The sequence below is a fragment of the Neovison vison genome, chromosome 6 (genome assembly GCF_020171115.1).
Source record: "Neovison vison isolate M4711 chromosome 6, ASM_NN_V1, whole genome shotgun sequence".
Classification (NCBI taxonomy): Eukaryota; Metazoa; Chordata; class Mammalia; order Carnivora; family Mustelidae; genus Neogale; species Neogale vison.
Window position 1 is genome coordinate 81,211,189 of NC_058096.1, and position 26,236 is coordinate 81,237,424.

Below are 26,236 nucleotides of genomic sequence, written 5' to 3' on the forward strand. Positions count from 1 at the left end.
TGGCCCTCGGCAACTACTAATATGTTTGTCTCTTCAGATTTGCCTATTCTGAACATTTTATATGACTAGACTCTTGCAGTATGTAGTCTTTTGTGACTGGCTTCTTTTATGTAGTGCAGTGCTTTCAAAGTTCATCTTTCTTTTGCATGTGTTAAGTACCTTATTTATTACCAAATAATATTCTGTTGTATGGATATACCACCTCTTACTTATTCATTCATCATTTGATGGACACTGGGTTTTTATACTCTTTGGGTATTATGGATAATGCTGCTATGAATATTCTTTTTTTTTTTTTTAAGATTTTATTTACTTATTTGACAGAGATCACAAATAGGCCGAGATGCAGGCAGAGAGAGAGAGAGAGAGAGGGGCAGGCTCCCACTGAGCAGAGAGCCCAATGCAGGGCTTGATCCCAGGATCCTGGGATCATGACCTGAGCCAAAGGCAGAGGATTTAACCCACTGAGCCACCCAGGCACCCCTGCTATGAATATTCTTGTACAAGTTTTTGTGTAGACATAAGTTTTCAATTTGTTTTGGTATATACATAGGGATATAATTGCTGGGTCATGTAGTAATTCTGTGTTTAACCTTTTGGTGAATAGTCAAACTGTTTTCCAAAGCAGCTGCAGTATTTTACATTTCTGTCAGGAGTGCATGAGGTTCTAATTTCTCCACATTTTTGCAACACTTGTCTTTTGGATTATAGCCATCATAGTGGGTATTAAGTGGTATCTCATTGTGATTTTGATTTGCATTTCCCTAATGACCAATGATGTTGAACATCTTTTCTGAAGATTTTTATTTATTTATTTGACAGAGAGAGAGATCACAAGTAGGCAGAGAGGCAGGCAGAGAGAGAAGGGGAAGCAGGCTCTCTGCCGAGCAGAGAGCCCGACTCAGGGCTCCATCCAAGGACCCTGAGATCATGACCTGAGTCAAAGGCAGAGGCTTAACCCACTGAGCCTCCCAGGTGCCCCGTACATCTTTTCATGTGCTTATTGTCCATTTGTATATTTTCTTGGGGGAAATGTCTATTCAAATCTTTGCTGATTTTTGAAAGTAGATTACTTGTCTTCTTATTGAGTTATAAGAGTTCCTTATTTTAATGATGTTTCTTTTTTTTTAAGATTTTATTTATATTTGATAGAGTTCACAAGTAGGCAGAGAGACAGGCAGAGAGAGAGGAAGGGAAGCAGGCTCCCTGCTGAGCAGAGAGCCGTTTGTGGGGCTCAATTCCAGGACTCTGGGATCATGACCTGAGCTGAAGGCAGAGGCTTTAACCCACTGAGGCACCCAGGTGCCCTAAGTTTCTTTTTTTTTATAGCCTTTTTTTTTTTTTAAAGATTCCATTTATTTATTTGACAGACAGTGATCCCAAGTAGGCAGAGAAGCAGGCAGAGAGAGAGGAAGGGAAGCCGACTCCCCGCTGAGCAGAAAGCCCGATGTGGGGCTCTATCCCAGGACCCTGAGATCATGACCTGAGCCGAAGGCAGCAGATTTAACCCACTGAGCCACCCAGGTGCCCCTAGTGACAAGTTTCTGAACAGAAATATGCCTTGCAGATACTTTCTGCCATTCTCTGGGTTTTTAGTTTCTTAATGGTGTCTTCTAATACATAAAAGCTTATAATTTTGATGTTCAACTTATTTTCGTCACTTGTCTTTTGGTATATCATTTAAAGAGCGTTTCCTTTTTTCCCCCCCGAAGTTCTTTTTTTTAAAATTCCAGCTAACATATAACCTAATCTTAGTTTCAGGAGTAGAATTTAGTGTTTTATCACTTACGTATAATTCTCAGTGCTCATCACAAGTGCCCTCCTTAATACCCATCACCCATTTAGCTCATCCTTCACCCTCCCATCTAGCAATCCTTTTTGTTCTCTATAGGTAAGAATCTGTTTTATAGTTTGCCTCCTAGGAGCATTTACTGATGACCTTAAATCTTGTATAATTGCCTATGTTTTCTTCTAAAAGCTTTGTAGCTTTAGCTCTTATGTATAAGTCTTTGGTCCATTTTTGTTGTGAGATCCTAAGTTATAATATATATAAATTATAATTTATGTAAGTTACAGCATTTTCATGTTGTTGCATTATTGTCATGAACTCTGTGAGATATGATCCTCCCAACTCCCGACATCTGATTGGGTGAAATAAGGCTCCAGACTTACAGGTTAGTCTGAGGAGATAACCTTTTAAAAGGAAATTAAAGGTAATTAGGAATAAAAGTATAAACTTTTAATGGACAGTTAATTGGATGCTTAATCCACTTAAGTGGATTTCACCTGATAGATTTTGGTTTTGTAATGGAGTGGCTCTTAGATTTGAAGTTTGGCCTTGTTTTTGACACCATGGCTGAGCTCGACCATCTGGTGCTCCTGAAGGCTGAGGGTAAACAATTACTTATTGTAACATTGTTTTTCAGTTTGTGGAGACACATGATTTGAAAAAGGTCACTAGTAAGTATTTTGTTTTGCTTGTTTTTATTGAGGTAAAATGTTCATATGAAAATTGTATAGATCTTTAAGTGTACAATTTGAATTTTGACAAAAGTGTATACCTGTGTAACCACTACCCCAGTCAAGATAAAAACCATTTCTGTTACTCCCAAGTTCTTGCATGTCCCTTGGTTCCTTCAGCAGTAACCACTGTTCCAATTTCTATAGTCAGACATTAGTTTTGTCTGCTTTGAACTTTATATAAATGGAACCATATAGTGATTTTTGGCTTCTTTCACTCAGGGTAATGTTTTTGAGATTGATCTATGTTACTGTATCAGTAGTTCATTTTTTATTGTTGTGTAGTATTCCACTGTAGGATATGCTAGAATTATTCCATTCACATGTTGATGGCCATGTGGACTGTTTCCAGATTTTGTGGACATAGATGTTCATTACTTTTGGATAAACCTAGAAGTGGAATTACTGGGTCAGAGGATAGACCCTAATAGGTTTTGTATTTTTATTTTGTACAGTTTAAAATATTTAGGTTATAATAATCTTGATGCCCAGAAGAAATAAACATCGGTAGAGTAAAATAAACTTAAAAAAATTGCATCATAATATTTTGTTCTTAAGGGTATTTTGAAAAGTACCTTGTTCAGCTGTATTTTAATGGAAGTAGGATGTGGTTTGTGGGCAGACAGGCTACTTTTAGATTGGCTTTATAAACATGTATCAGTAGGAATGAACAACTTCTTTATTTAATAATAGCAAAAAACTGGATTTTAATTTCTTTCTTTCTTTCTTTCTTTCTTTCTTTCTTTCTTTCTTTCTTTCTTTATGCAGCCTTGGCATTAGTGCAGTATTTGCATATAAAAACTATTTTCAGGTGTTTTATAAGAACTTTTCTGTCTGTTCGTGGTATGGTAAATCTTGGGTTCACCAGGCCTACCTCTCCAGAGGTTAATTAATAGCGGTTCCTTTTCCCTGATGTCTTTCCTTCATTAGTTACCCCCTTAAAAAAAGATAAGTATGCATTTATGTTTTAAATTTCTAAAGCTAGAGAGTCAGTATAATGTGTATCTTAAGGACAAGGTCATAGAGAGCTAAGCATGATTATAGCCATTTTGAATAATTTTGCCCTGCATTCTTAGGTATTTCTACTATATATGGCTAGGGAAAGCAGAATCATAGTATGTTACAGATTGAGAACCTGCCATGGATGCTTTGGTGTTAAATACTTTTTGTAAAATTTCACTTTAGGTGGTATTAAAAATTTTCAGAAGGACATGTGAATTAATTTAGTACTGACAAGTTTGTGGGTCAGCTCAGCATTGCTGAGCTCCACTACTGTCACCTGTGTATTGGGACTACTAGGTTGATGGTGTTTTCATAATGGCAGATGCGCAGGATGCAAGTAGAATCACCATTTCAGCCCTTATAGTGGTCAAAACAAATCTCATGGTTGAGCCCAATGTCAAGAGTGAGGAAATACATTCTGCCTAAAACAAGATAAACTGCAAAGTCATATGAGGAATGGCATGGATATAGGGAATAGTGAAGAATTAGGGCCAATGATACAATGTTACATATAGAATATAAAAACATACATAAGTTGGGGTGCCTGCGTGGCTTAGTGGGTTAAAGCCTCTGCCTTCAGCTCGGGTCATGATCCCAGGGTCCTGGGATCAAGCCCTGCATTGGGCTTTCTGCTCAGCAGGGATCTTGCTTCCCTTCCTCTCTCTCTGCCTGCCTCTCTGTCTACTTGTGATCTCTCTCTGTCAAATAAATAAAAATAAAATCTTAAAAAAAAAAGTTGTTAAAAAACATGCCTAAGTAGAGGCTTTAAATATAGTAAAAAATAAATAAAGTAAAGGCTTTAAATATAAAGCTCCTAACCAGCTAAACAGATGTAAGCATGTGGTCAAACTTCTTTCCTATACATACACATAAAATGAACTGCTACGTAACTGTCACCTGTATTCAATAATTGCACCTAGAATTTATATATATCATATATATGATATATTTATATATATCATAAAAGATTTAGACTTTTTTGAGAATTATATACCATTTACAATTAAAAAGGTATGAACTAAATTAGTTTTTGGTATTTTTTAAGCTTTCTGCATGTTTAGTCTGACACTTTTAAGTTAGTTTTTCATCTGAGTTGTCTAAGAACTGTTTTTCCACACAACATCTATGCCATCAAGAGTTTTGATGATGCACCATTTCTTGAGAGTGCTCAGTTACTTCTGGAGTTTTTTTCCAGGCCATTGATGACTCATTCTGCAAGTTTTGATGCTAGTACTTCCTTGATCTTACCAGAAGATGTCAATGGAAGTTTTTTAGGTAGTAACCAGAATTCGGTCCTTCTTCAGGTGGTTTTTTTTTTTTTTTTTTTTTAAAGATTTTATTTATTTATTTGACAGAGAGAAATCACAAGTAGACGGAGAGGCAGGCAGAGAGAGAGAGAGGGAAGCAGGCTCCCTGCTGAGCAGAGAGCCCGATGCGGGACTCGATCCCAGGACACTGAGATCATGACCTGAGCCGAAGGCAGCGGCTTAATCCACTGAGCCACCCAGGAGCCCCTTCAGGTGGTTTTTAAATGTTAAAGGGGTGCGCTTGTCCAGCGATACTACTAGGGTAAGAGGCCACTGTACTCTCCAGGGGTCTTGCTCAGTGTTTATAGAATACATAGAGAAATGACATACTTGGTGAGTTATATAAAGCTTCAGAATGTCTATTCTAGATGAATTTCAGCCAAGCTCAGCTATATTTCTTTTGCTCAATCCTTGGGGCATCTTTCTGCTTTAATGGAAGTTTTCTGAGACTCCAGGGAATCTCTTTCCCTTGAGGGATTTTATGTCAAATTGTACGTAACTATGGCCATGGCAGTGACAGCTGTGTCACTGAGCTAATGGAAAATTTAAGATATAGTGTGATTTTAGAGATGTCTGGCTTCTTTCAGTTGGCATGTCTGAGATTGATTTGTCCATGTTGGGATTTTTCAGATAAAGAGGACATTACCCTCTGTGGGATCATGGGGATATTTAAATAGCAGTTTAAGTTAAAGATTAGATCAAGGCCTTATAGGGCTTGGAAGGTATTTTGGACTTAATTGAACTTTATTCTGAGGGGAAATCATTGTAGGATTTTTAAGCAGGGGGGAGGCCTTAAAATCAGATTTTTTTTTTTTTTAACTTTTAAGCACATAGACTTGTTAACGAACTGATCAAAGTCTGGATCATCAATAGTGGAACAAAATGACATTGTGTCCTTGCCATTGTGTTTTATTAGGAAGAGGCATAGTTACATCACCAGTGTAAGATTGTTGCCAAAAGTTTATCTGGAATCTAATCAAAAGGCAACAAATAGATCCTGGTTGAGGCATATTCTACAAAAAGCTGATTTGAATTTAAAAAAAAAATGTCCATGTCCTAAAAGACTGTAAAAAAGTGAATAGATAGTTCTAGATTAAAGGAGACAATGACATGACAGTGTGAGTATAGAGTCTGTGGTTTTTGATAGGGTTCTGGAATTAAAAACAAAACAAAACAAAAAAGCCAGGGGCACCTGGGTGGCTCAGTTGGTTGAGTAGCAGACTTTGATTTGGGCTCAGGTCATGATCTCAAGGTCCTAGGATCAGGCTCCACCCTCAGTGGATGGGGATGTCTGCTTCCGGATTTTCTCTCTCTCTGTGTGCCCCTCTCCACACTCTCTTGTGTGCTCTCGCTCTACAGTCTGAAAAATGAAACAAACAAAACCATAAAGGACATTAGTGGTGACATTTAAGGAAATTCGTGTGTAGATACCATTAGTGTTAAATTTATTGGGTGTGATTGTGTATAGTAGTAATATAAGGGAATGTCCCTGTTGGTAGGAAGTAAGTACATGCTGCGAAATTTTTTTGGAAGAGAGGTCTCTATAATTAATTTTCCAGTAATTCAGAGGAAGAAGTATATATAGATAAAAATAATGCAACGTTATACTGAACGTTACTACTGTTGAATTTAGGTGGACAGGGGGGTTTATTGTGCCATAGCTTTTTTAAAAGTTTATTTAAATCTAAAAATTTTTGAGTTTATTATTATTATTATTATTTGTAATCTCTACAACTAGGGTGGGGCTTGAACTCACAACCCCAAGATCAGGAGTTACATGCTCTTCTGACTGAGCCAGCCAGGCACCCTATACCATATTTTCAACCTTTCTGTAGGTTTCTGTAGGTTTAAAATTTCTCAAAAATAAAAAAGGAGGGTAGAGAACACAAGCATATGATAAGGTCAAGAGCTGGAGAGTCTTACTCTTTGACTTAGCCCTTTAATTGAAGGCTCAAACTTCATTCAGCGTTGTATGTAAGATGATAGTTTCTTAAAAAAAACCTTCAGTGGAGGATATTATGCTAAGTAAAATAAGTCAATCAGAGCAAGACAATTATATGATCTCACTGATGCTAGGAATTTGAGAAACAAGATAGAGGGCCATAGGGAAAGGGAGGGAAAAATGAAACAAGATGAAACCAGAGAGGGAGAGAAACCATAAAAAAGACTCTTAATCTCAGGAAACAAACTGAGGGTTGCTGGAGGGAAAGGGGGTGGGAGGGAATGGGGTGGCTGGGTGATGGACATTGGTGAGGGTATGTGCTGTGGTGAGTGCTGTGAGTTGTGTAAGACTAATGATTTGCAGACCTGTACCCCTGAAGCAAATAATACATTGTATGTTAATTAAAAAAAAAAAAAACCTCCAGTGAAGTTTGTTGACATTTCTAAAGTCACAGATAATTCTGTGAAGAAAATGTAATTTTTCCGAGTTATAGGTGTGGTGAGATTAAATAAGTAAATATGCTACTTCTAGTCGCCTTCTGGAAATGAAAGGATTATTCTGGGTGATTGAGTATTTCAAATGACTAAAATGTCTCTGTGTGTGTGGTGGTGGTGGTAGTGGGGAGGGGGTCTTAAAATCTCTTTTAATCCTAAAACTTATTTTGGCAACTGAAGTTTATTAAAGTGTCTTTTTGAAGAGCAAATACCTGAATAAGTTTAGTACTGATGAAATTCAACTTCCAAAATCATTTATATAATGTAATGCTACTTTTCTCAGACATCTGCAGAATGTTATTTCATTCATGTAAGCAAACTCTCTAAATTATTAAAGCTTACTTCTTTTGAGTACCAAAATATTAAAATTTAAGATATCTTTGAAGGTAGTCTTCGAATATAGTGAATATTTACCCACTTTAATTCTATAGTGTTAATTGTTTTGCGGTTTGAAAGGCCTACATTTACCTTTTACTTCTGCCGTTGTGTCCTTAGGCAAGGGATACAGTGAATCTCATTTTCTTCATCTGTAAAATAGAAATACATATCATTATGAATAAGATAATATGTAAAGCACATGAAATACTAGGTGTGAAGTAAATGTTAGTTCCTTTTTGTTTTATTTTAAAAATTTATTATAAAATAAAACATGGATACAGAAAAGTACACACAACAAATGTATAGTTGAGTGAATTATGAGTCCAAAATATTGTAAAGTTTGTTTTCTTTAAAGCCCAGTAATTTGTTAAGGATATATGTTGGTACAGGGAAGATTAGCATGGTCCCTGTGCAAGGATGACCTGCAAATTTGTGAAGCAATCCATATTTTTCCGTTTGCAGCTGTGTGGATGATGCTAGAGAGTGTTATGCTAAGCAAAATAAGTCAGAGAAGACAAATATATATGATTTCACTCTTATGTGGAATTTAAGAAACAAAACAAACGAGTGAAAGGGGAAAAAAGAAAGGCAAACCAAGAAACAGACTCTTAGACTCTTGAGATTGGTCATTCTGGGTTCATAGTCTAATTTTGATTCATAATCTTTTATGCCTCGTATAATTTTCTTAATATCTTTTAGTTCATTTAGAAATTACGCTTTCCAGTTTTGATCTGTTTCCCTTTTTGGCTTGCTCTTGTAGAGATGTTTTTATTCCTTATTTTCTCTTTTTTATTTTGAGTAACTTTGTATGGGATTTGACTTCTAAAATTTGTTTCTCTTGTATGTGAATATAATTTTCCTGAGTTTTTAGAAGGAATTTCAATTCAGATAAATTTTATGGCTTTATAGAGCCCCCTCTTCCGTTAAAATTAAGGCAGCTTGTTTTCTGAGGATTCCTTGCTCTGATTCTTCCCCCTATTTTAGTTAATTAATTAATTAATTAAAAAGATTTTATTTATTTATTTGATAGAAAGCTAGCCAGGGAGAGTGGGAACACAAGCAGCGGGAGTAGGAGACGGAGAAGCAGGCCTCTCATTGATCAGGGAGCCCCATGCGGGGCTCAATCCCAGGACCGTGGGATCATGACCTGAGCTGAAGGCAGATGCTTAGTGACTGAGCCACCCAAGCGCCCCTCTTCCAGCTATTTTAGTTTGACCCTTCTATTTCCTTCTTCCTTGCCCTTGTCCTGCTTAATTTTGATTCTGCTCCCAGCATTTGGTCCTCATTTGTGAGCCTTGTTCTAGAGGGGAAACTAGCCCATTAGTTGAGGAGGTTCATGGGGATTAAACTTCCATCCCTTTAAGCCTTACCTTGGGTCTCCTACTACCCATTGTACTATTGGGTATGCACACCTTCTCCCAGTGCGACTACTGTAGTCAAATGGGCCCCTGTGCTTTCTTTTCTTTTCTTTTTTAAAAATAAAGATTTATTTATTTGAGAGAGTGTGCATGTGTAGGGGGAGGGGCTGAGCGAGAAAATCTTTGAGCAGACTCCCCACTTGAGTCTGTATCCCAAATTGGGACTTAATCCTAAGGCCCTGAGATCATGACCTGAGCTGAAAACAAAAGTCAAGCGCTTAACTGACTGAGCCACCTGCTGCCCCTGACCCCTGTGCTTTCTACTGAGTACCTGTTTGACTATCTTGTAATTCTTTTCTCAGAGTTAATTCAGTGAAACTGGGTGATTTCCCACCCAAATGCTGTCACACTGCAGTTTGTGACAATGGTAGTTTATTCCTACCAGATTGTATTTGGGGAGATAAATTGTCATTTAGTTTTTGGTTTTGCTATCTAGTTGTTCAGTGATACCTGGAAATTCAGGAAGATCCAAAAATGATTCCATCTCCATTTTAGGATAATCTGTCAGATTCTTTTGCCTTATTTGTTAAATTAGGGTACTGATATGGTTTGTTTTCTTAATATTGTTTATTGATGTCTTAAAAGATACGTTTATGAACATCTTTTACTTTTTAAAAAAATATTTATTTATTTAAGATTTTATTTATTTTTTTGTCAGAGAGACAGTGAGGGAACACTAGCAGGGGGAGTGGGAGAGGGAGAAGCAAGCTCTTGGGTGAGCAGGGAGACAGATGCAAGGCTCATCCCAGGACCCTGGGCAGACGCCTAACGACTAAGCCACCCAGGCACCCCCATTATTTACTTTATTATGATGACTTGAGTCAGTTGAGATAGGTGTGAACCTTTTAGGCTTTTGTGTTTCTTTTTCTTTTAAGGATTTTCTTTGTAGGTAACCTCTACAACCTAAGACCAAGAGTTGCATACCCTACAGATTGAGCCAGCCAGTTACCCCTGTGTTTACTTTTTAATTGTATACATAGATAATAGATTTTTCTGCTGTGTAGTGTTGAATTTTGTTTCTCTCTACTATTGGAGTGACTAACAACTTATTTTCTCATTATGGTCCTTTTTCTAATCTGTTAAGGTTTGGAAGTCTATCAAACTTTTTAACTTTGAAGTAGGAGTAAATGGAGTTCAGGTTTTGAGGGAAAGGAACTTTTGCTTACATTACGGGTGACCTTTTTGCTTTTTCCCCCTGAGTTGTTGAAGTTTGTACCATATAGGCAAGTTGAAGGCTGAGGTAGAAAGAATGTGCCAGGGATTTAGTATTTCCTCAATGACCTCTGATGTCATATGATTGAACATTTTCAAAAACTGGTGAGAAAACAGTATGTTTTTCTTTAAAAGTTCAATTAGGTAAAAATAAGTTTGATTCAAAGAAATACAGATGACAGTCTTCACTATATAATAGTAGAATGATCATAACAATGATTGCGCAAGCTGAAACCAGGAGAAGTGATTTCTTTTTTCTTTTTAGACAGAGAGAGAGCACGTGCATACGCGCACGTGCGTTTGCACACATGCAGAAGAGTTGGGGGAGGGGCAGAGGGAGAATCTTCAAGCAGAACCATGCTGAGTGTGCAGCCTGATGCAGGCTTGATCTCACGACCTATGAGATCATGACGTGCACTGACACTAGGAGTCCGACGTGTAACTGACTGAGCCACCCAGGCACCCTGAAAATCTTAAGCAGGCTCCCGGCCCAGGACAGAGCATGTTGCAGGATTCAGTCTCACCACCTTGACATCATGACATCGTGAGGTGAAATCAAGATTTGGATGCTTAGAGGCACCTGGGTGGCTCAGTCGGTTGAACATCTGCCTTTGGTTCAGATCTGGGATCAAGTTCCACATTGGGCTGCCTGCTCCACGGGGAGCCTGCTTCTCCCTCTCCCTCTGCCTGCTGCCCCCCCTGCTTTTGTGCACTCTCTCTCTCAAATAAATAAATAAAATCTTAAAAAAAAGTCTCTGATGACTAACTGACTGAGCCACCCAGATGCTCACCATGCAAAGCAATTTTAATCAGTGGAAGGATTACGATGTTTGGGGCCTTTCAAATATTGCATTAAAACATTAAATCTTCCTGTTAATTATACAAGTATAGAGAAATAAAATACTGTAACTGTTTAGTATAAGTTAAAACACAGTGAGAATTGTTTACTTTGTGAAATATGAATCAAGAGTATTTTGAACAGTGCTTTCCTTTGCATCTTTTCTATGCCTTGCTGACTTTTGACTTTTTATCCTTTACAATTGAAATGTCATGAGATATGTCCAAGAGGTTTTTTTTTTTTTTTTTAAAGATTTTATTTATTTACTTTTGATAGAGAGCATGAGTAGGGTCAGGGGCAGAGGGAGAAGCAGGCTCCCAACCGTGGGAACTGATCCCAGGACCCTGAGATCATGACCTGAGCCACAGGCAGACACTTAACCAACTGAGTCACCCAGGCACCCTTCCAAGAGTTTCTTTAATGTGAAGGATTTTCCTGGAGTTACTTTCTCTGAGACATTGTCATCCTTTTCATCACGGTTGCTTTGCTCATTGATAATTGATAAGTTAACCAAGTTCCTCTGGCTGCACATTTAGAGGCACTCAAACCACAGCAGTGTCAGCACTACCATGGCCAGCAATTTCTTCTGTAACTTCATTCACAGTGGATTCATATTTCACTTCCAGTGTCGAAGTTCTCATTTCTTTGCTGTACTTTCATTTTTGTTGGTCTTCCCCCACTTTGGATTATCCATAGGTGTAAAATGTCATGTGGATTTATTACTGGGCAACAAGTAGGTAATATAACTGTTCTCTTGCTATTTGTTTTATAGTATCCAATTGCAATAAACTCTAAAAGAAAGGTCACATTAATCATGGACCATCATATTTGTTATTTATGTGATGATTTATGGATTGGAGAGCTGGATTGAATATGGATTGAATAGCGAAATTTGTACTTAGTGTAATTACAGCTAATATATGGTAACTGAAATTTGAGCCTTGTTGCAGACTGATGTTAGTTAACTAACCTTGATATAAACTGTGATAACTGAAATTTATTCATGTCAGAATCATGCAAAGTGAGAACTCTGCCTACAATGTAAAAAGCAAAAACAGGTTGTACTAATTTGGCAAAAACTTTGACAGTGATAAAGGGACTGAAATCTGCGAAATTTACATACTAACAAAGTGGTCCTTCAAAAACACTCTTTAAAAATTTTTATTTTTAAGTCTCTATAGCCAACATGGAGCTCAAACTACAACTATGAGATCAGAGTCATGTGCTCCATTGACCAAGCCAACCAGGCTCCCCAAAACGTTCCTTTTTTTCTTTCTTTCCTCTGCTCCCCACTTCTCCTCCTGCCTTCTTTTCCCCGACTAGACATGGAGCTCCTTGTAGGACTTGAACTCCCTATCCTGAGATCAAGACCTGAGCTGAGATTAAGAGTTGGACACTTAACTGACTGAGCCATCCGGGCACTCCAACACTTTCTATTCTTTATAAAAAAATAAAGGAATTTTAGATAAATTCTTTAAAGAGTAGTATGTGCGTTTGTGTGTAGACTAAGGACAGAGGTCTGAAAGGAAAAAGTTTTAGCATTTCTTGCACTCTAATATATTTAATGAACTTCTTTCTGTGATCTGATTTTTTCTACACTGTTCAGTATTCATATGATTAAAATTTTCATTTTTGTGATCAGAGTAGTTCTTTCTGGCCTGTGGTTTGGTTCCTCTCACAAATCGTCCTCTATAAGATAGCTGTGATTGTTGCTTTTTTCATTACTGTAGCAGAAATGTCAGTGGTGATGTTGTGAGGTCTGCATTTATTTTTTCTTATAAATGGAAAAGGAAGAGACATGGATACAGATACATAATTTCAGATTTAATAATACATAATTTCAGATTTCAGATATGTAAGTATCTGAAAGACAGGTTTATGCTTTTTTATGTGCAAATTTTATAGCTGAAGGGGGGGGAAACCCCAAAAATGTTTATTGTAAACATTTAAAACATACTGAAGAGTATGAGAAGGAAAAATTGTAGGTTTACCTGTAACTCATTGCTTAGACACAACCACTGTTAATATTTTTGTGTGTATCTGTTTGTATGTTTCTTCTTCATGTATGTATATACATTGTTGATGAAATATTTTTAAATGGGATTAGATTATATGCTTCCTGCAAGTGTTTTTTCAGAGTACATACATGTTTTTAAGTTTTGTCTTATGTAAAATGTACAAAAACAGAGGAGAAGCTAGCTGAAATATGAAGACTGTGTATCTATCATCCAGCTTTGGTGATTTCAGTGCATAGGCAAACAGTCTTGTTTCATCCACATCCACCTACTCTTAGAATAATTTGAAGCTAGTTCCAGGTAACTATTCCAGCACACATAGTTAAAAATTTCACATTTTGCCAAATTGCTTTCCAGAAAAAGCCTTATTGATGTATAGGTGACAGAGATAAGATTAAAAAACCTTTTTAAAATTTTAATGCTATGGGTTCGATCCATATATATATAGATAGATAGATATAGATATATACACGTATACATATATGTGTATATATACACACACACACATATATATATGTGTGTGTACATGTATCTATATATAGATATAGCCTTTTCTTCTGATAAAGCAAAAAAATCCTAATAAAGTGAATTTGAGCATGCTTATATTCTGGCAGCAAACTTCAGTTCCTCATAAGTATATCCCTCATAGGAATGCTGTGACTGTTAGATAGGATGACCATATATAATTCATGGTTCAAGCTAGGATGCTTTTGAGATTCAAAGGAGGCCCTGTTAGTAATAATGCCAGTATAGCCGGCATAAACTAGGACTATATTTTGGCATAGCTGGGTTGTATGCCTATCACGTTAGATAATATATCTAAGATGCTTTTATATATAAAGTGACTATATTACATAGTCAGTAAACGCTGGCTTTCGTTAAAGTGTTTGTGTATGCCCACGAAAGGATATGTATACGTTAATAGTTTTTTGGTTCTCTATGTTTTTGGAGCTGACAGTGACCACTTTTTTTTAAAAGGGGCTCTAATTGTTATAACTAAGAGGACATTTTCTTTAATATTTGCAGCTGGAGAATGCTGGAGGAGACCTTAAGGATGGCTGCCACCACTATGAAGGAGCTGTTGTCATTCTGGATGCTGGTGCCCAGTATGGGAAAGTCATAGATCGAAGAGTGAGAGAACTGTTTGTGCAGTCAGAAATCTTTCCCTTGGAAACCCCAGCATTTGCCATAAAAGAGCAAGGATTCCGGTAGCCCTTTCACTTCTATTTTCTATGAGATTGAGCTTAGATTGTGGAATTTTTTATTAATTTGCTTGAGCACTGAATTTTTTTTTTTTTTTAAAGATAAATTTCAATAGAGAGAGTGCGTTTGAGGTAGTAGTGGGGAGAGGTGTTGGGGCAGAGAGGGAGAGAGAATCTTAAGCCAGCTCCATGCTGAGTGTGGAGCTTGACCTGGGGTTTTGTCTCAGGACCATTAGATCACTACCTGAGCTGAAACCAAGAGTCAAGACACTTAAATAACTGTACCACCAAGGTGCCCTGGACACTGAATTTTTTTAAATGAAAACAGGACGTGAAATGGTTTTACAAAAAATTTTCTTCTATAGTTCTGATTAAAACAAAATTAAAGGAAAGTTTTTTTAGTTAAAAAGATTGCCTTAGTTTTAATTGCATAGTTATAAGAACTTCTCATTTGAATATTTTATATTTTTTGGGATTTTTGGGTCAGACTTGAATTTGGCTATTATGGTCATTCATTCATCCCAGAACATTTGATCAAAGGAATATATACAGTGGCTAGAATACTTAAGTGAGAAGAATTCTGTGTTCACTGTGTCTCTTTTGCCTCTATCCCAAGAGACTAAGTTTCTTATTTTCTTCTTTTGAAAGATTGTATTTATTTATTTGACAGTGACACAGCAAGAGAAGGAACACAAGCAGGGGGAGAGGGAGAGGGAGAGGGAGAAGCAGGCTCCCCGCTGAGCAGGGTGCCCAATGATGCAGGGCTCAATCTCAGGACCCTGGGATCATGACCTGAATTGAAGGCAGAGGCTTAAGGACTGAGCCACCCAAGCACCCCCCAGGAGACTAAGTTTCTAAAATTATGAATGTTTCTCAAGTCTAATAAAAGGTCTAATTCAATAACTTATATGCTCAGAACTAGTCAAAATAACAGCCAACTTATATTAGTTTCTTCCTTTAACAGTTTCTGGTTAATGCTATGCATTTTCTCATGGAATTGATGCTCTTTGTTTATTAGAGTGTTATCAAAAGCAAACAACTGCAGTTGTAACTTTAATTGGTTCTTAAACATTAATGCTCTATTTCTTCCCAAATATAATTAATTTTTCTCAAAAACATAATTTTTTTCCATTAGAGAATGGTTAACATTTAAAGACTTCATAGACCTGTTTATTCTGTGATTCTTGTTTCTGAAATAGAGTGAATTGGAAAGCAGAAAAGAAATTTAACTGTGTCGTAGTCTTAAGATACAGTTAAAAACAGTCATCTCTTTTAAACTGTAGACTCTTTAGAGTAAGAAGGGACCCTTGAGCTTCTCTAAGGGAAGCTGTCTCATGTTTGCCAGTGAGAACCAGTTTTAGGGAATCAAAAAACTGAGAATTCTGAATGGCTTTGTCATATCTAAGCTCCTTCATTCCTTTCACTAAAAAAAAAAATCTTCAACAGACTACGCCAGGCTAAATGTTTAAGAATAAGGTAGCCAAAAAGTGCCTGTGTGGCTCAGATGGTTAAGCCTCTGCTTTTGGCTCAGGTCCCGATCCCAGGGGCCTGGGATTGAGTCCTGAATCGGGTTCCTTGCTCAGCGGGGAACCTGCTTCTCCCTCTCCCTCTGCTGCTTGTGCTCTCTCTGTCAAATAAACAAATAAAATTAAAAAAAAAAAGAATAAGGTAGCCAAATACTTGGTAATAGAATGCTAATTGCTTTTCCTACCACCTGATTATAAACAATTCCTAGGTCCTGCTTGTGTCTTTCTGTGTTCTGCTTGGGTTCTTCCTGTGTAGGAGGAGTGTAGGAGCTATAGCCCTGTGGCTTTGCTTACTATAATCCTGCCTGCTAAGATACCTAGTTGATCATCCTTTTCCTAGAATATTAGTATTATGAGAGGAGAGACCTCTTAACCTACTTGTTTTTAGAAGTTTGACCTGCTTCAAATTCCAACCTGGAATGCCTTGTGGCTTTATTGGCTTTGTAATTGCAAGTTAGTTTCAAAATAATTGCAGGGTAGAACTAGAAGACTCAGAACGAGTGATTAGCTCTTCTTGAGAGTTATTGAGATAAGAATTTTCATAATTGGCTTAAGTACTGCTTGAGTTTCATCCTTCACTAAGTCCATTCCCTTTTCTTTTTAATAGTCTTAAGAACCTTACAGTCCTGAGTTGTTTAGCAGATTAATGAGGGATGCTGGGCAGTCCCATGGTGGTTATCTTTTATAAAACTAAGTGTAATATACTGAAATTCAGAGGTCTTGTTTATTAGGTATGTTTTATGGAATTTAGGTTATGCATTTTTAAAGACCTAAGTTGCATATCTACCCTTAAGGCTAACTACACCCTTTTAGGATTGTTATCTTTAAAGATATTACATTTATCATCTGAGTTAGTCTATCTCCTGCAAAAGAAACTAAAGACAACCAACAAACATGATGAATAGCGTAATTCAAGTTAGCAGTACAAAGCTCAAAGAGTAGGGCCTTTGAGCTCGCTTGAATTGTTATATTTTTTAAAAAATGTCCAATCTTGCTGAATAATTTTTATGAATTTGACTAGTACATCATTCTTCTGGATGTATTATAAGCCTATAGTTTGTGCATGTGTGTGTGCTTTTTAAAAGATTTTATTTATTTATTTGACAGAGAAAGAGAGACAGTAAGAGAGAGAACACAAGCAGGGGGAGTGGGAGAGGAAGAAGCAGGCTTTCCGCTAACAGAGAGCCCGATGCTGGGCTTGATTCCAGCACCCTGGGATCATGACCTGAGCCGAAGGCAGCCACTTAAAAACTGGGCCACCTAGGCGCCCCTAGATTGTGTGTTTTAATATGGTATGCAGCTGCTAATTATAAAGTGAATTGCCTAAATTTGTAAGATTTTGTTAGATATTAAAATGCATTGTCCTTTAGGAATGTAGATAAATCAGGATTCCTGCAAAACTCAAATCTCAAATGAGTTCGAGGATACTTTATATTAAGTGATGAGCGTAGGTACGCCTCTATTGTATAAGAGGGCATGTGTGGCAGACTGGTGAGCAGTAGTCAAAGGTTCAGGTCTCTCTCTGTGATTCCTGTTGTTTGTAGCCATGAGTGAAGGTCCAGTGCTGCTATATTTTTTCCTCCCTCTTCCTAAAGAAAACCCAGAAATCTGGATTTTTAAATATTTTTTTTAAGATTTTATTTATTTATTTGTCAGACAGAGATCACAAGTAGGCAGAGAGGCAGGCAGAGAGAGAGAGAGAGAGGAGGAAGCAGGCTCCCTGCTAAGCAGAGAGCCTGATGCGGGGCTTGATCCCAGGACCCTGGGATCATGACCTGAGCCGAAGGCAGAGGCTTCCCCCCTGAGCCACCCAGGCGTCCTGAAATCTGGATTTTTATGTAAAATTCGTAATATTAAAATGTTCTCAATCCTTTGAGTGTATGCTGAGGACCAGATTAGATCTGTCAGTGGCCATGTGAAGAGCATAGGCCTCAGTTTGGAGACTTTTCTGTAGTAACAGTTCGACTCCGAAGTTAACCCATAGAATGCTCTATAAATTATAATGTAGTGAAGTTAGAATACTGATCTGGGTTCTGAGAGAATGCCATATGGGCAAAATTCATATATTAGCTCCTTTTCCTGGGTCTCAGGTACAACTGTTGGGAGTGCTGGATAGGTTTTCAACAACAAAGTTAGGTTATTCATCTTTTGTGTCATCCAGGGTCTTCTGTGACCCGCTCTACTCCTTGCTTCCCGGAAGACCTATGTTTTCTCTGTCTCCGTTTAGAATTCTCATTTCTCCTTCGTTAATGCGGAGGACAAAACAAATTCATGCTAAACCTTTACAGCTAGAAACATTAGTGTTTATGTATTTGAAGTTTGTACTTACTAACAAGTGAATGTTGAATTGATGGACTTTCACACATTGCAGTGAAGCAGAGTACAGGTGATTGAGTTGTGTAGGGGACTAGATCTGCTACAGTATACTGAAAACATAACAGAATCTTTGCATCTGTACTGAGTTTCCTTCAGTGCTTCAAGGGAGAGAGGGCATGGACTTTGGGATAAAAATGAGAAGTTAGAGGATTCTTCACTGACTCTCTTCCTTAAATCCACAGTGCAATTATCATCTCTGGAGGACCTAATTCTGTGTATGCAGAAGATGCTCCCTGGTTTGACCCAGCGATATTCACTATTGGCAAGCCTGTCCTTGGGATTTGCTATGGCATGCAGGTACATCTGTGAATTTGCCTTAAGAGTTGACCTGATTTATTCTGTTTGTGATTCTTATTGTATTAATATTTTCTGTCTTTAGAGTACTTAGGATAATGGATGAGCTAATTTGTGCATGTTGCAATTGTTTACAAATTGTTATAGCAGTATGGCAGAACTGACCTGGGTGGAAATCTGTTTTTAGAGAATTAACTATATTTTGCATATAACATAACACAGTCCTTTAAAAAATACTTAGACATTCAAATTTACATGTTACAGAAATAGTGCACAGAGCTCCTCTATATTTTTACTCAACTCCCTTACTGTTGACATTTTTAGAAAGATTTATTTATTTACTTTAGAGACAGCACGCCTGCATGTGTGCATGAGCCAGGGGAAGGGCAGAGGGGATAGTGAGAGAATCTCAAGCTGACTGTGCTGAGGGCAGAGTTCCAAGGTTGGGGGGTAGGGGGCTTCATTCCATGACCCCGAGCCCCGAGATATCACCTGAGGCAAAATCAAGAGTTGGATGCTTAACCGACTGAGCCACCCACGTGCCCTCCTTGCTGTTGACATTTTTAACTATTTGAAGATAAGTTGCTCACATGATGTCCTGTCACTTGTTGTATTTCCCAAGAACTAGGGCTCTCTCCCATGTAACCATAGTCCAGATATCAAAATCAGGAAGTTAACATTGATTTAGTTTTGCATCTAATCCACAGGCTGCATTTACATTTCACTGTTTGTCTCCTTAGTGTCCCTTGTAGATACTGTGTCCTGTCTAGGATCCTGTGTTATATTTAGTTGTCATGTCTCTTTATTAGACTTCTTTATTTTTATTTTATTTTATTCCTCCTTTATTCCTATTTTATTTTCTTCTTTCATGATCTTGACATTAAAAAAAAAAGACATTCCAGTTACTTTATAGATTATCCTTCAGTTTTGATTTATTTGATGTTTCCTCTTTGTTAGGTTCAGGTTATGTATTTTTGGCAGGGGTAGCTCAGAAGTGAGGCTGTGCTCTTCTCAGAGTAGCTCATTAGGAGGCACGTGATGTCAGTGTGTGCCATGACAGGTGATGTTAGTTTTGATTAGTTGGGTAAGATGTTGTCTGCCAGATGTCTCCACTGTATTGTTAATGAGTATGGATACCTTAGAATTGTATCAAAAACAAGAATAAATAGGGACTGAAGTCTAGGTATAAAACTATTCTTCTCTAAGTTAAGTGTTTAGAAATCTGTTTTGGCTGTTTTGTTAACTTTTTAGAGGAGTATAGGTTTATTTGACAAGTAGAATGTGATTACTGAGTAAGATGATAGAAAGATAATACTGAGCCAGTAATATGCTAAATTCTTGCTTAGAATGATTTGTTCGGTAAGATCTGTTTCCTAAGGAGGTGGGAATAGAAATAAGTACATTTACGAAAAGTTATCCCTAGTGATTGTTAAAAGTTATCTCAACTAGAAAATCATTTTGCTTATAATACATCTTACTTAACCATATCATCTGAAAATTGAACTAGCTGGGATAGTATTCCCTGAATAATATAATTATTGATTGACATGTTATAGTATTTTGCCTTTTCTAGAGTCAGAAGCAAGGTAGTTGTTTTTTTTTTTTTTTTTAAACTCAGAATTCTCTGCTGTGATAAGAATAGCCAAATAAATGTAGTGACTGGATTCATTTGTTTGTGAATGATCTTGGTCTCTTTCCTTTTGCCTACCTTTTTGCTTTAGCCTGTACTAAATCAGAAGGGAAGACAAGGTCAGAATACAAGTGGGATATCTAATTGTAAGATCCTAACTGACCAAATGGAATTGGTGTTAATTAAAATACCACCTTTTTAATTTCATCATGATACTCTGGTCCTCCCTAATTGATTATAGAGAATTATTTATTAACTTTTGATTTCAAATATATGTGACTTAAGATGATGTGTTCTTTTTCCCAGTGACTAAGTTGTTTCAAGTCCTCGGATTGAAGATAATCTGAAATTTTAGTAAGCGAGCAAAACGGAGTCCTTTTCTTTTTTTTTTTTTTTAAACAATATGGTTGAAATTGCTGCGCTTTAATATGAATATTGTACAGAAGGAGGCTGTTTAAAAGGTAGAAAGTGAGCAGACTGGTGTATTTTCTTTTATCTGGCTCTGGAGCATTCAGCGAAGAAAAAAAATAAAGATCAGTGTTTGCTTAGGAATGAATATTTTTATTGTTCTTATACATGATACAAAAGCAGAATATTAGGAATCATTCCTCTGTAAAATAGCTTTACTAGATTTCATTTCTTGCTAATTGTTCATTATAGTTTTCCACTTTGATTTAGAGGAAATAGTGATCATATGTGATGTATGAAGTACAAAATCTACAACAATGGATATTTTCTTCTCTAGGCAACAAGCATTTTCTAGTAAAAGACTCTTTTTCTCCTGGTAAAGTTCTCTGAAAAGTGAAGTGGTGGGATTATGAATTTGACTTGGATAATAACTTACTTTTGGATATTCTTTTTTTTTATTTTTTTTAAAGATTTTATTTATTTGACAGAGCGAGATCACAAGCAGGCAGAGAGGCAGGCAGAGAGAGAGGAGGAAGCAGGCTCCCTGCTGAGCAGAGAGCCCGATGTGGGCCTCGATCCCAGGACCCTGAGATCATGACCTGAGCCGAAGGCAGCGGCTTAACCACTGAGCCACCCAGGCGCCCACTTTTGGATATTCTTATATAGTATTCTAATGAATACATTTTCTTAGAAGAGCCTACATCTTGATTGAGTTGAACATTGAAAACTGGTTGGCTTTTTTTTTTTCCCTTAAATATACCTTCGCCCTAGGAGGTAATGTTTTTAGATAATTTATTGATCTTCCATGCCAGAGTAGTCAGTATTAATCTTGTAGCACAACTTAAGTTAAATGATGTTTAGTGTACTGAAAGGTATTACAACATTCTGTAAGGAAGAGTCTCACATATCTTTTTTTATGACCCCTTATGGTGAAATATGTCTGGAAAATGATGCTTAATTTAAGTGCTAGTGACTGACTGTTTCTCCCTTTTTCCAGTCCCCTATGTAATTTTAAAGCCTCCCTCTTCTGTCATTCAGTAGAGATCTTATGGTAGCCGCAGGTCGGCCTACTCATGTTAAATACGTAAAAGTAAAACCGTTTGCCTTCTGTCCTCTGAATTTACATATATTAGGACAATAAAATAGGCTGATCTTGGTCCTTTAGATAATAATTGTCTTTCCATGAAATACTGGTGTAGAGGACACCCTCTAGCTAATATGCTGTTTTTAAAGGCCATTTCTTAGTGACTGTTAGTTGGGTAAGTTTAGCACCAAAGGTTTCATTCTAGTGTTTGCTTTTACTTCCAGTAGCATCCTGAAATTTTAGTATATTCAGTTTCTTATGTAACATCTTTCCCATTCACTGGATTCTCTTGTGAGAGCCTTTTTAATAGCTTTCTGGTAATTCTTTTCTTTAGAAGAAAAAAGTCTGTCTTGCCCATTGCTCCTTTTATCTCTATATCCCCTCACGCAGAGTAAGAAATAGAGTATTAGTAGAACTTTTGAAACTCTTTATATTTTTCTCCATTCATGTTGTTCTTCTCTTTTCTTACCAGAGGCAGTACTTTCCCTGAATTTTGTTATTCATTCCCTTTTTTTTCCTTTACAGCTTTATACATAAGTTTATATCTCTAAGTAATGTATTTAGTTTTGCCCATTGACCTTTTTATAAATGAAATCCTGCATGTATTATTACGAGCTTTGAGGGTTTTTTTTAAGATTTTATTTATTTATTTGACGCAGAGAGAAAAAGGGAGAGTGGAAGAGGGAGAAGCAGGCTCCCTGCTGAGCAGGGATCCTGATTTGGGTCTCGATCCCAGGGCCCCAAGATCATGACCTGAGCTAAAGGTAATCGCTTAACCAACTGAGCCACTTAGGCGCCCCATGAGTTTTGGTTTTAAGATTTATTCATGTTAATACATTTAATTTTAAGTTACTCATTTACACTATTGAATTTATTGCTTAAATAGCACAGATTAATTATATATTTCACTGTTAGTATTGCTAATCTTTTTCATTTTTTGCTATCACAGACAATATTGCCATGAATATTTTTGTATTTGTCTTCTGGTGTTATACATACTCAAACTTTTCTCCAGGGTAACCTTGAGTTAAAATGCTGAATCTTGGGACGCCTGGGTGGCTCAGTTGGTTAAGCAGCTGCCTTCGGCTCAGGTCATGATCCCAGCGTCCTGGGATCGAGTCCCACATCGGGCTCCTTGCTCGGCAGGGAGCCTGCTTCTCCCTCTGCCTTTGCCTGCCTCTCTGTCTGCCTGTGCTCACTCTCTCTCCCTCTCTCTGACAAATAAATAAAATCTTAGAAAAAAAAAATGCTGAATCTTGGCTTCACTAGGTTATATTTCCTGTAATTTACATTGCCACAATTGTCTATAAAAATTCCTTGTGCTTTGTATCCCTGTCAAATCTTAACGTTGTCAGATTTCTTTTTGTGTTTGCCTTTCTGAAGAGGTGTTAAATGGGATCACATTGTACTCTTAATGTTCGTTTTCCTTCTTATTGTAAAATTTGTATGTTTATTTGCCAGTAATACTGCTTTACTGTAAAGGCATGTTTAAGAGTTTTGCTCATTTTTCTGTTACACTGTCTTATTGTGTTTGTATATGCTAGATGCCAGTCGTTAGCCAATTATATATAGCAGATAACTTTTTAGATTGTGACTTTTCTCTTCATTGTTGTAATTTGTTTTTTTTTTGTTTGCTTGTTTTTGTTTTTGTTTTCTGCTTTCTACAAAACATCTTTATCATAAGTGTTTGGTTGCTTTTCACACTATCTTACGAGATTTTTGTCAATTTACTTTTATTTAAAAGTAGTTTTAATGCCACAGCTCTTCCTATCACCTGCTCTAGCTTTTTCTAAGCTCAGAGTACCTTTTAAAAGGTTTTTAAATTAAACCCAGGTGTAAGTATTAAATACCTGTTTTTCACAGATGAATTAAAGTACACTAATTGGAAAATCTGACTGTTTAATAGAAATTAACCTCAGGTCAGATTTCTGATCTAGTTTTGTTTTAAAACTATTCCTCTTAATAACTGTATAATTACATTTAATAATACGAAGCTATCTACATTTATTTAACTCTATTTTGGGGGCATGAGCATAGCAGATATCCTGCAAACAGGAATATAAGTTATTAAATTAGCATAAAAAATGACTGGGTAATTCTTTTTGGTTCATATTAATATCAATTTATTTTCTCTTTGAACAGATGATGAACAAGGTATTTGGAGGTACTGTGCACAAAAAAAGTGTTAGAGAAGATGGCGTCTTCAATATTAGTGTGGACAACACATGCTCATTGTTCAGGTATTATAAATATTTTTAGATGTATAAGAACAGTTAGTAGAGTGACTGACTTAAAGTTGCGATTGTTATTCTTAAGAATTAGAGAGGCTTGGGAGGAGTCAAGATGGCGGAGCAGTAGCAGGCTGAGACTACTTCAGCTAGCAGGAGATCAGCTAGATAGCTTATCTAAAGATTGCAAACACCTGCAAATCCATCGGCAGATAGAAGAAGAACAGCAGTTCTGGAAACAGAAAAACAACCACTTTCTGAAAGGTAGGACTGGCGGAGAGTGAATCCAAAGCGACGGGAAGATAAGACCCCGGGGGGAGGGGCCGGCTCCCGGCAAGCGCTGGAGCAACGGAGCACAAAATCAGGACTTTTAAAAGTCTGTTCCGCTGAGGGACATCGCTCCAGAGGCTAAACCGGGGCGAAGCCCACGCGGGATCAGCGTGGCCTCAGGGCCCGCAGGGTCACAGAAGGATCGGGGGTGTCTGAGTGTCGCAGAGCTTGCGGGTATTGGAACGGGAAAGCCGGCTGCAGAGACAGAGCCCACAGTAAGCTCACAGCTCCGGGTTACCTTTAACCAGCCGCAGGCTCGGTGAGCTCGGAGCATGGCCGGAGGTCAGGCAGACGGGAGTAACTGGGCGCTGTTCTCTGAGGGCGCACTGAGGAGTGGGGCCCCGGGCTCTCGGCTCCTCCGGGCCGTAGACCAGGAGGCCGCCATTTGTATTCCCGTCCTCCGGAACTCTACGGAAAGCGCTCAGAGAACAAAAGCTCCTGAAAGCAAACCTGAGCAGATTACTCAGCCCGGCCCCTCAGCCCGGCAATCCGCCTGGGGCAAAGACACTTGAGCATCACTACACCAGGCCTCTCCCACAGAAGATCAACAAGAAATCCAGCCAAGACCAAGTTCACCTACCAAGGAGTGCACTTTCAATACCAAGGAGAGCAGCAGAATTCCAGAGGAAGAGAAAGCAAAGCACGGAACTCGTGACTTTCTCCCTGTGATGGTTTTTAGTCTTGCAGTTAATTTCATTTTTTTTTTCTCTTCTTCTGCTAAATTTTTTTTAACGTTTTTTAACTAGTTTATCTAATATATATATTTTTTCTTTTTTATATTTTTCTTTATTGGTTTTCTTTTTTTTAATTCTTTTCTTTTTCTTTCATTTTTTTCTTTCTTTCTTTTTGAACCTGTTTTTATCCCCTTTCTCCCCCCTCACGATATGGGATCTCTTCTGATTTGGTTAAAGCATATTTTCCTGGGGTTGTTGCCACCCTTTTAGTATTTTACTTGCTCCTTCATATACTCTTATCTGGACAAAATGACAAGGCGGAAAAATTCACCACAAAAAAAAGAACAAGAGGCAGTACCAAAGGCTAGGGACCTAATCGGTAGGGACATTGGTAATATGTCAGATCTAGAGTTCAGAATGACAATTCTCAAGGTTCTAGCCGGGCTCGAAAAAGGCATGGAAGATATTAGAGAAACCCTCTTGGGAGATATAAAAGCCCTTTCTGGAGAAATAAAAGAACTCAAATCTAACCAACTTGAAATCAAAAAAGCTATTAATGAGGTGCAATCAAAAATGGAGGCTCTCGGGACGCCTGGGTGGCGCAGTTGGTTGGACGACTGCCTTCGGCTCAGGGCGTGATCCTGGAGTCCCGGGATCGAGTCCCACATCAGGCTCCCAGCTCCATGGGGAGTCTGCTTCGCTCTCTGACCTTCTCCTCGCTCATGCTCTCTCTCACTGTCTCTCTCAAATAAATAAATAAAATCTTTAAAAAAAAAAATGGAGGCTCTCACTGCTAGGATAAATGAGGCAGAAGAAAGAATTAGCGATATAGAAGACCAAATGACAGAGAATAAAGAAGCTGAGCAAAAGAGGGACAAACAGCTACTGGACCACGAGGGGAGAATTCGAGAGATAAGTGACACCATAAGACGAAACAACATTAGAATAATTGGGATTCCAGAAGAAGAAGAAAGAGAGAGGGGAGCAGAAGATATACTGGAGAGAATTATTGGGGAGAATCTCCCCAATATGGCAAAGGGAACGAGCATCAAAATGCAGGAGGTGCAGAGAACCCCTATCAAAATCAGTAGGAATGGGTCCACACCCCGTCACCTAATAGTAAAATTTACAAGTCTTAGTGACAAAGAGAAAATCCTGAAAGCAGCCCAGGAAAAGAAGTCTGTAACATACAATAGTAAAAATATTAGATTGGCAACTGACTTATCCACAGAGACCTGGCAGGCCAGAAAGAGCTGGCATGATATATTCAGAGCACTAAACGAGAAAAACATTCAGCCAAGAATACTATATCCAGCTAGGCTATCATTGAAAATAGAAGGAGAGATTAAAAGCTTCCA

The 26,236-nt window shown here is 37.7% G+C and overlaps 1 protein-coding gene and 1 non-coding gene across 2 annotated transcripts in view; both read left to right on the plus strand.

Annotated features, from left to right (window-relative positions):
* The window catches only part of GMPS (guanine monophosphate synthase), a 90,528-nt gene that overhangs the window by 6,538 nt on the left and 57,754 nt on the right, over window positions 1-26,236 (plus strand). The window contains exons 2-4 of the mRNA XM_044251649.1: window positions 14,153-14,334; window positions 18,413-18,527; window positions 23,789-23,886. Coding sequence (XP_044107584.1) covers window positions 14,153-14,334; window positions 18,413-18,527; window positions 23,789-23,886 — 395 coding nt within the window. The remainder of the gene's footprint in view (window positions 1-14,152; window positions 14,335-18,412; window positions 18,528-23,788; window positions 23,887-26,236) is intronic.
* On the plus strand, window positions 7,991-8,095 carry LOC122911018. The gene has a single exon (XR_006385360.1). It is a non-coding gene; the product is annotated as a U6 spliceosomal RNA (small nuclear RNA).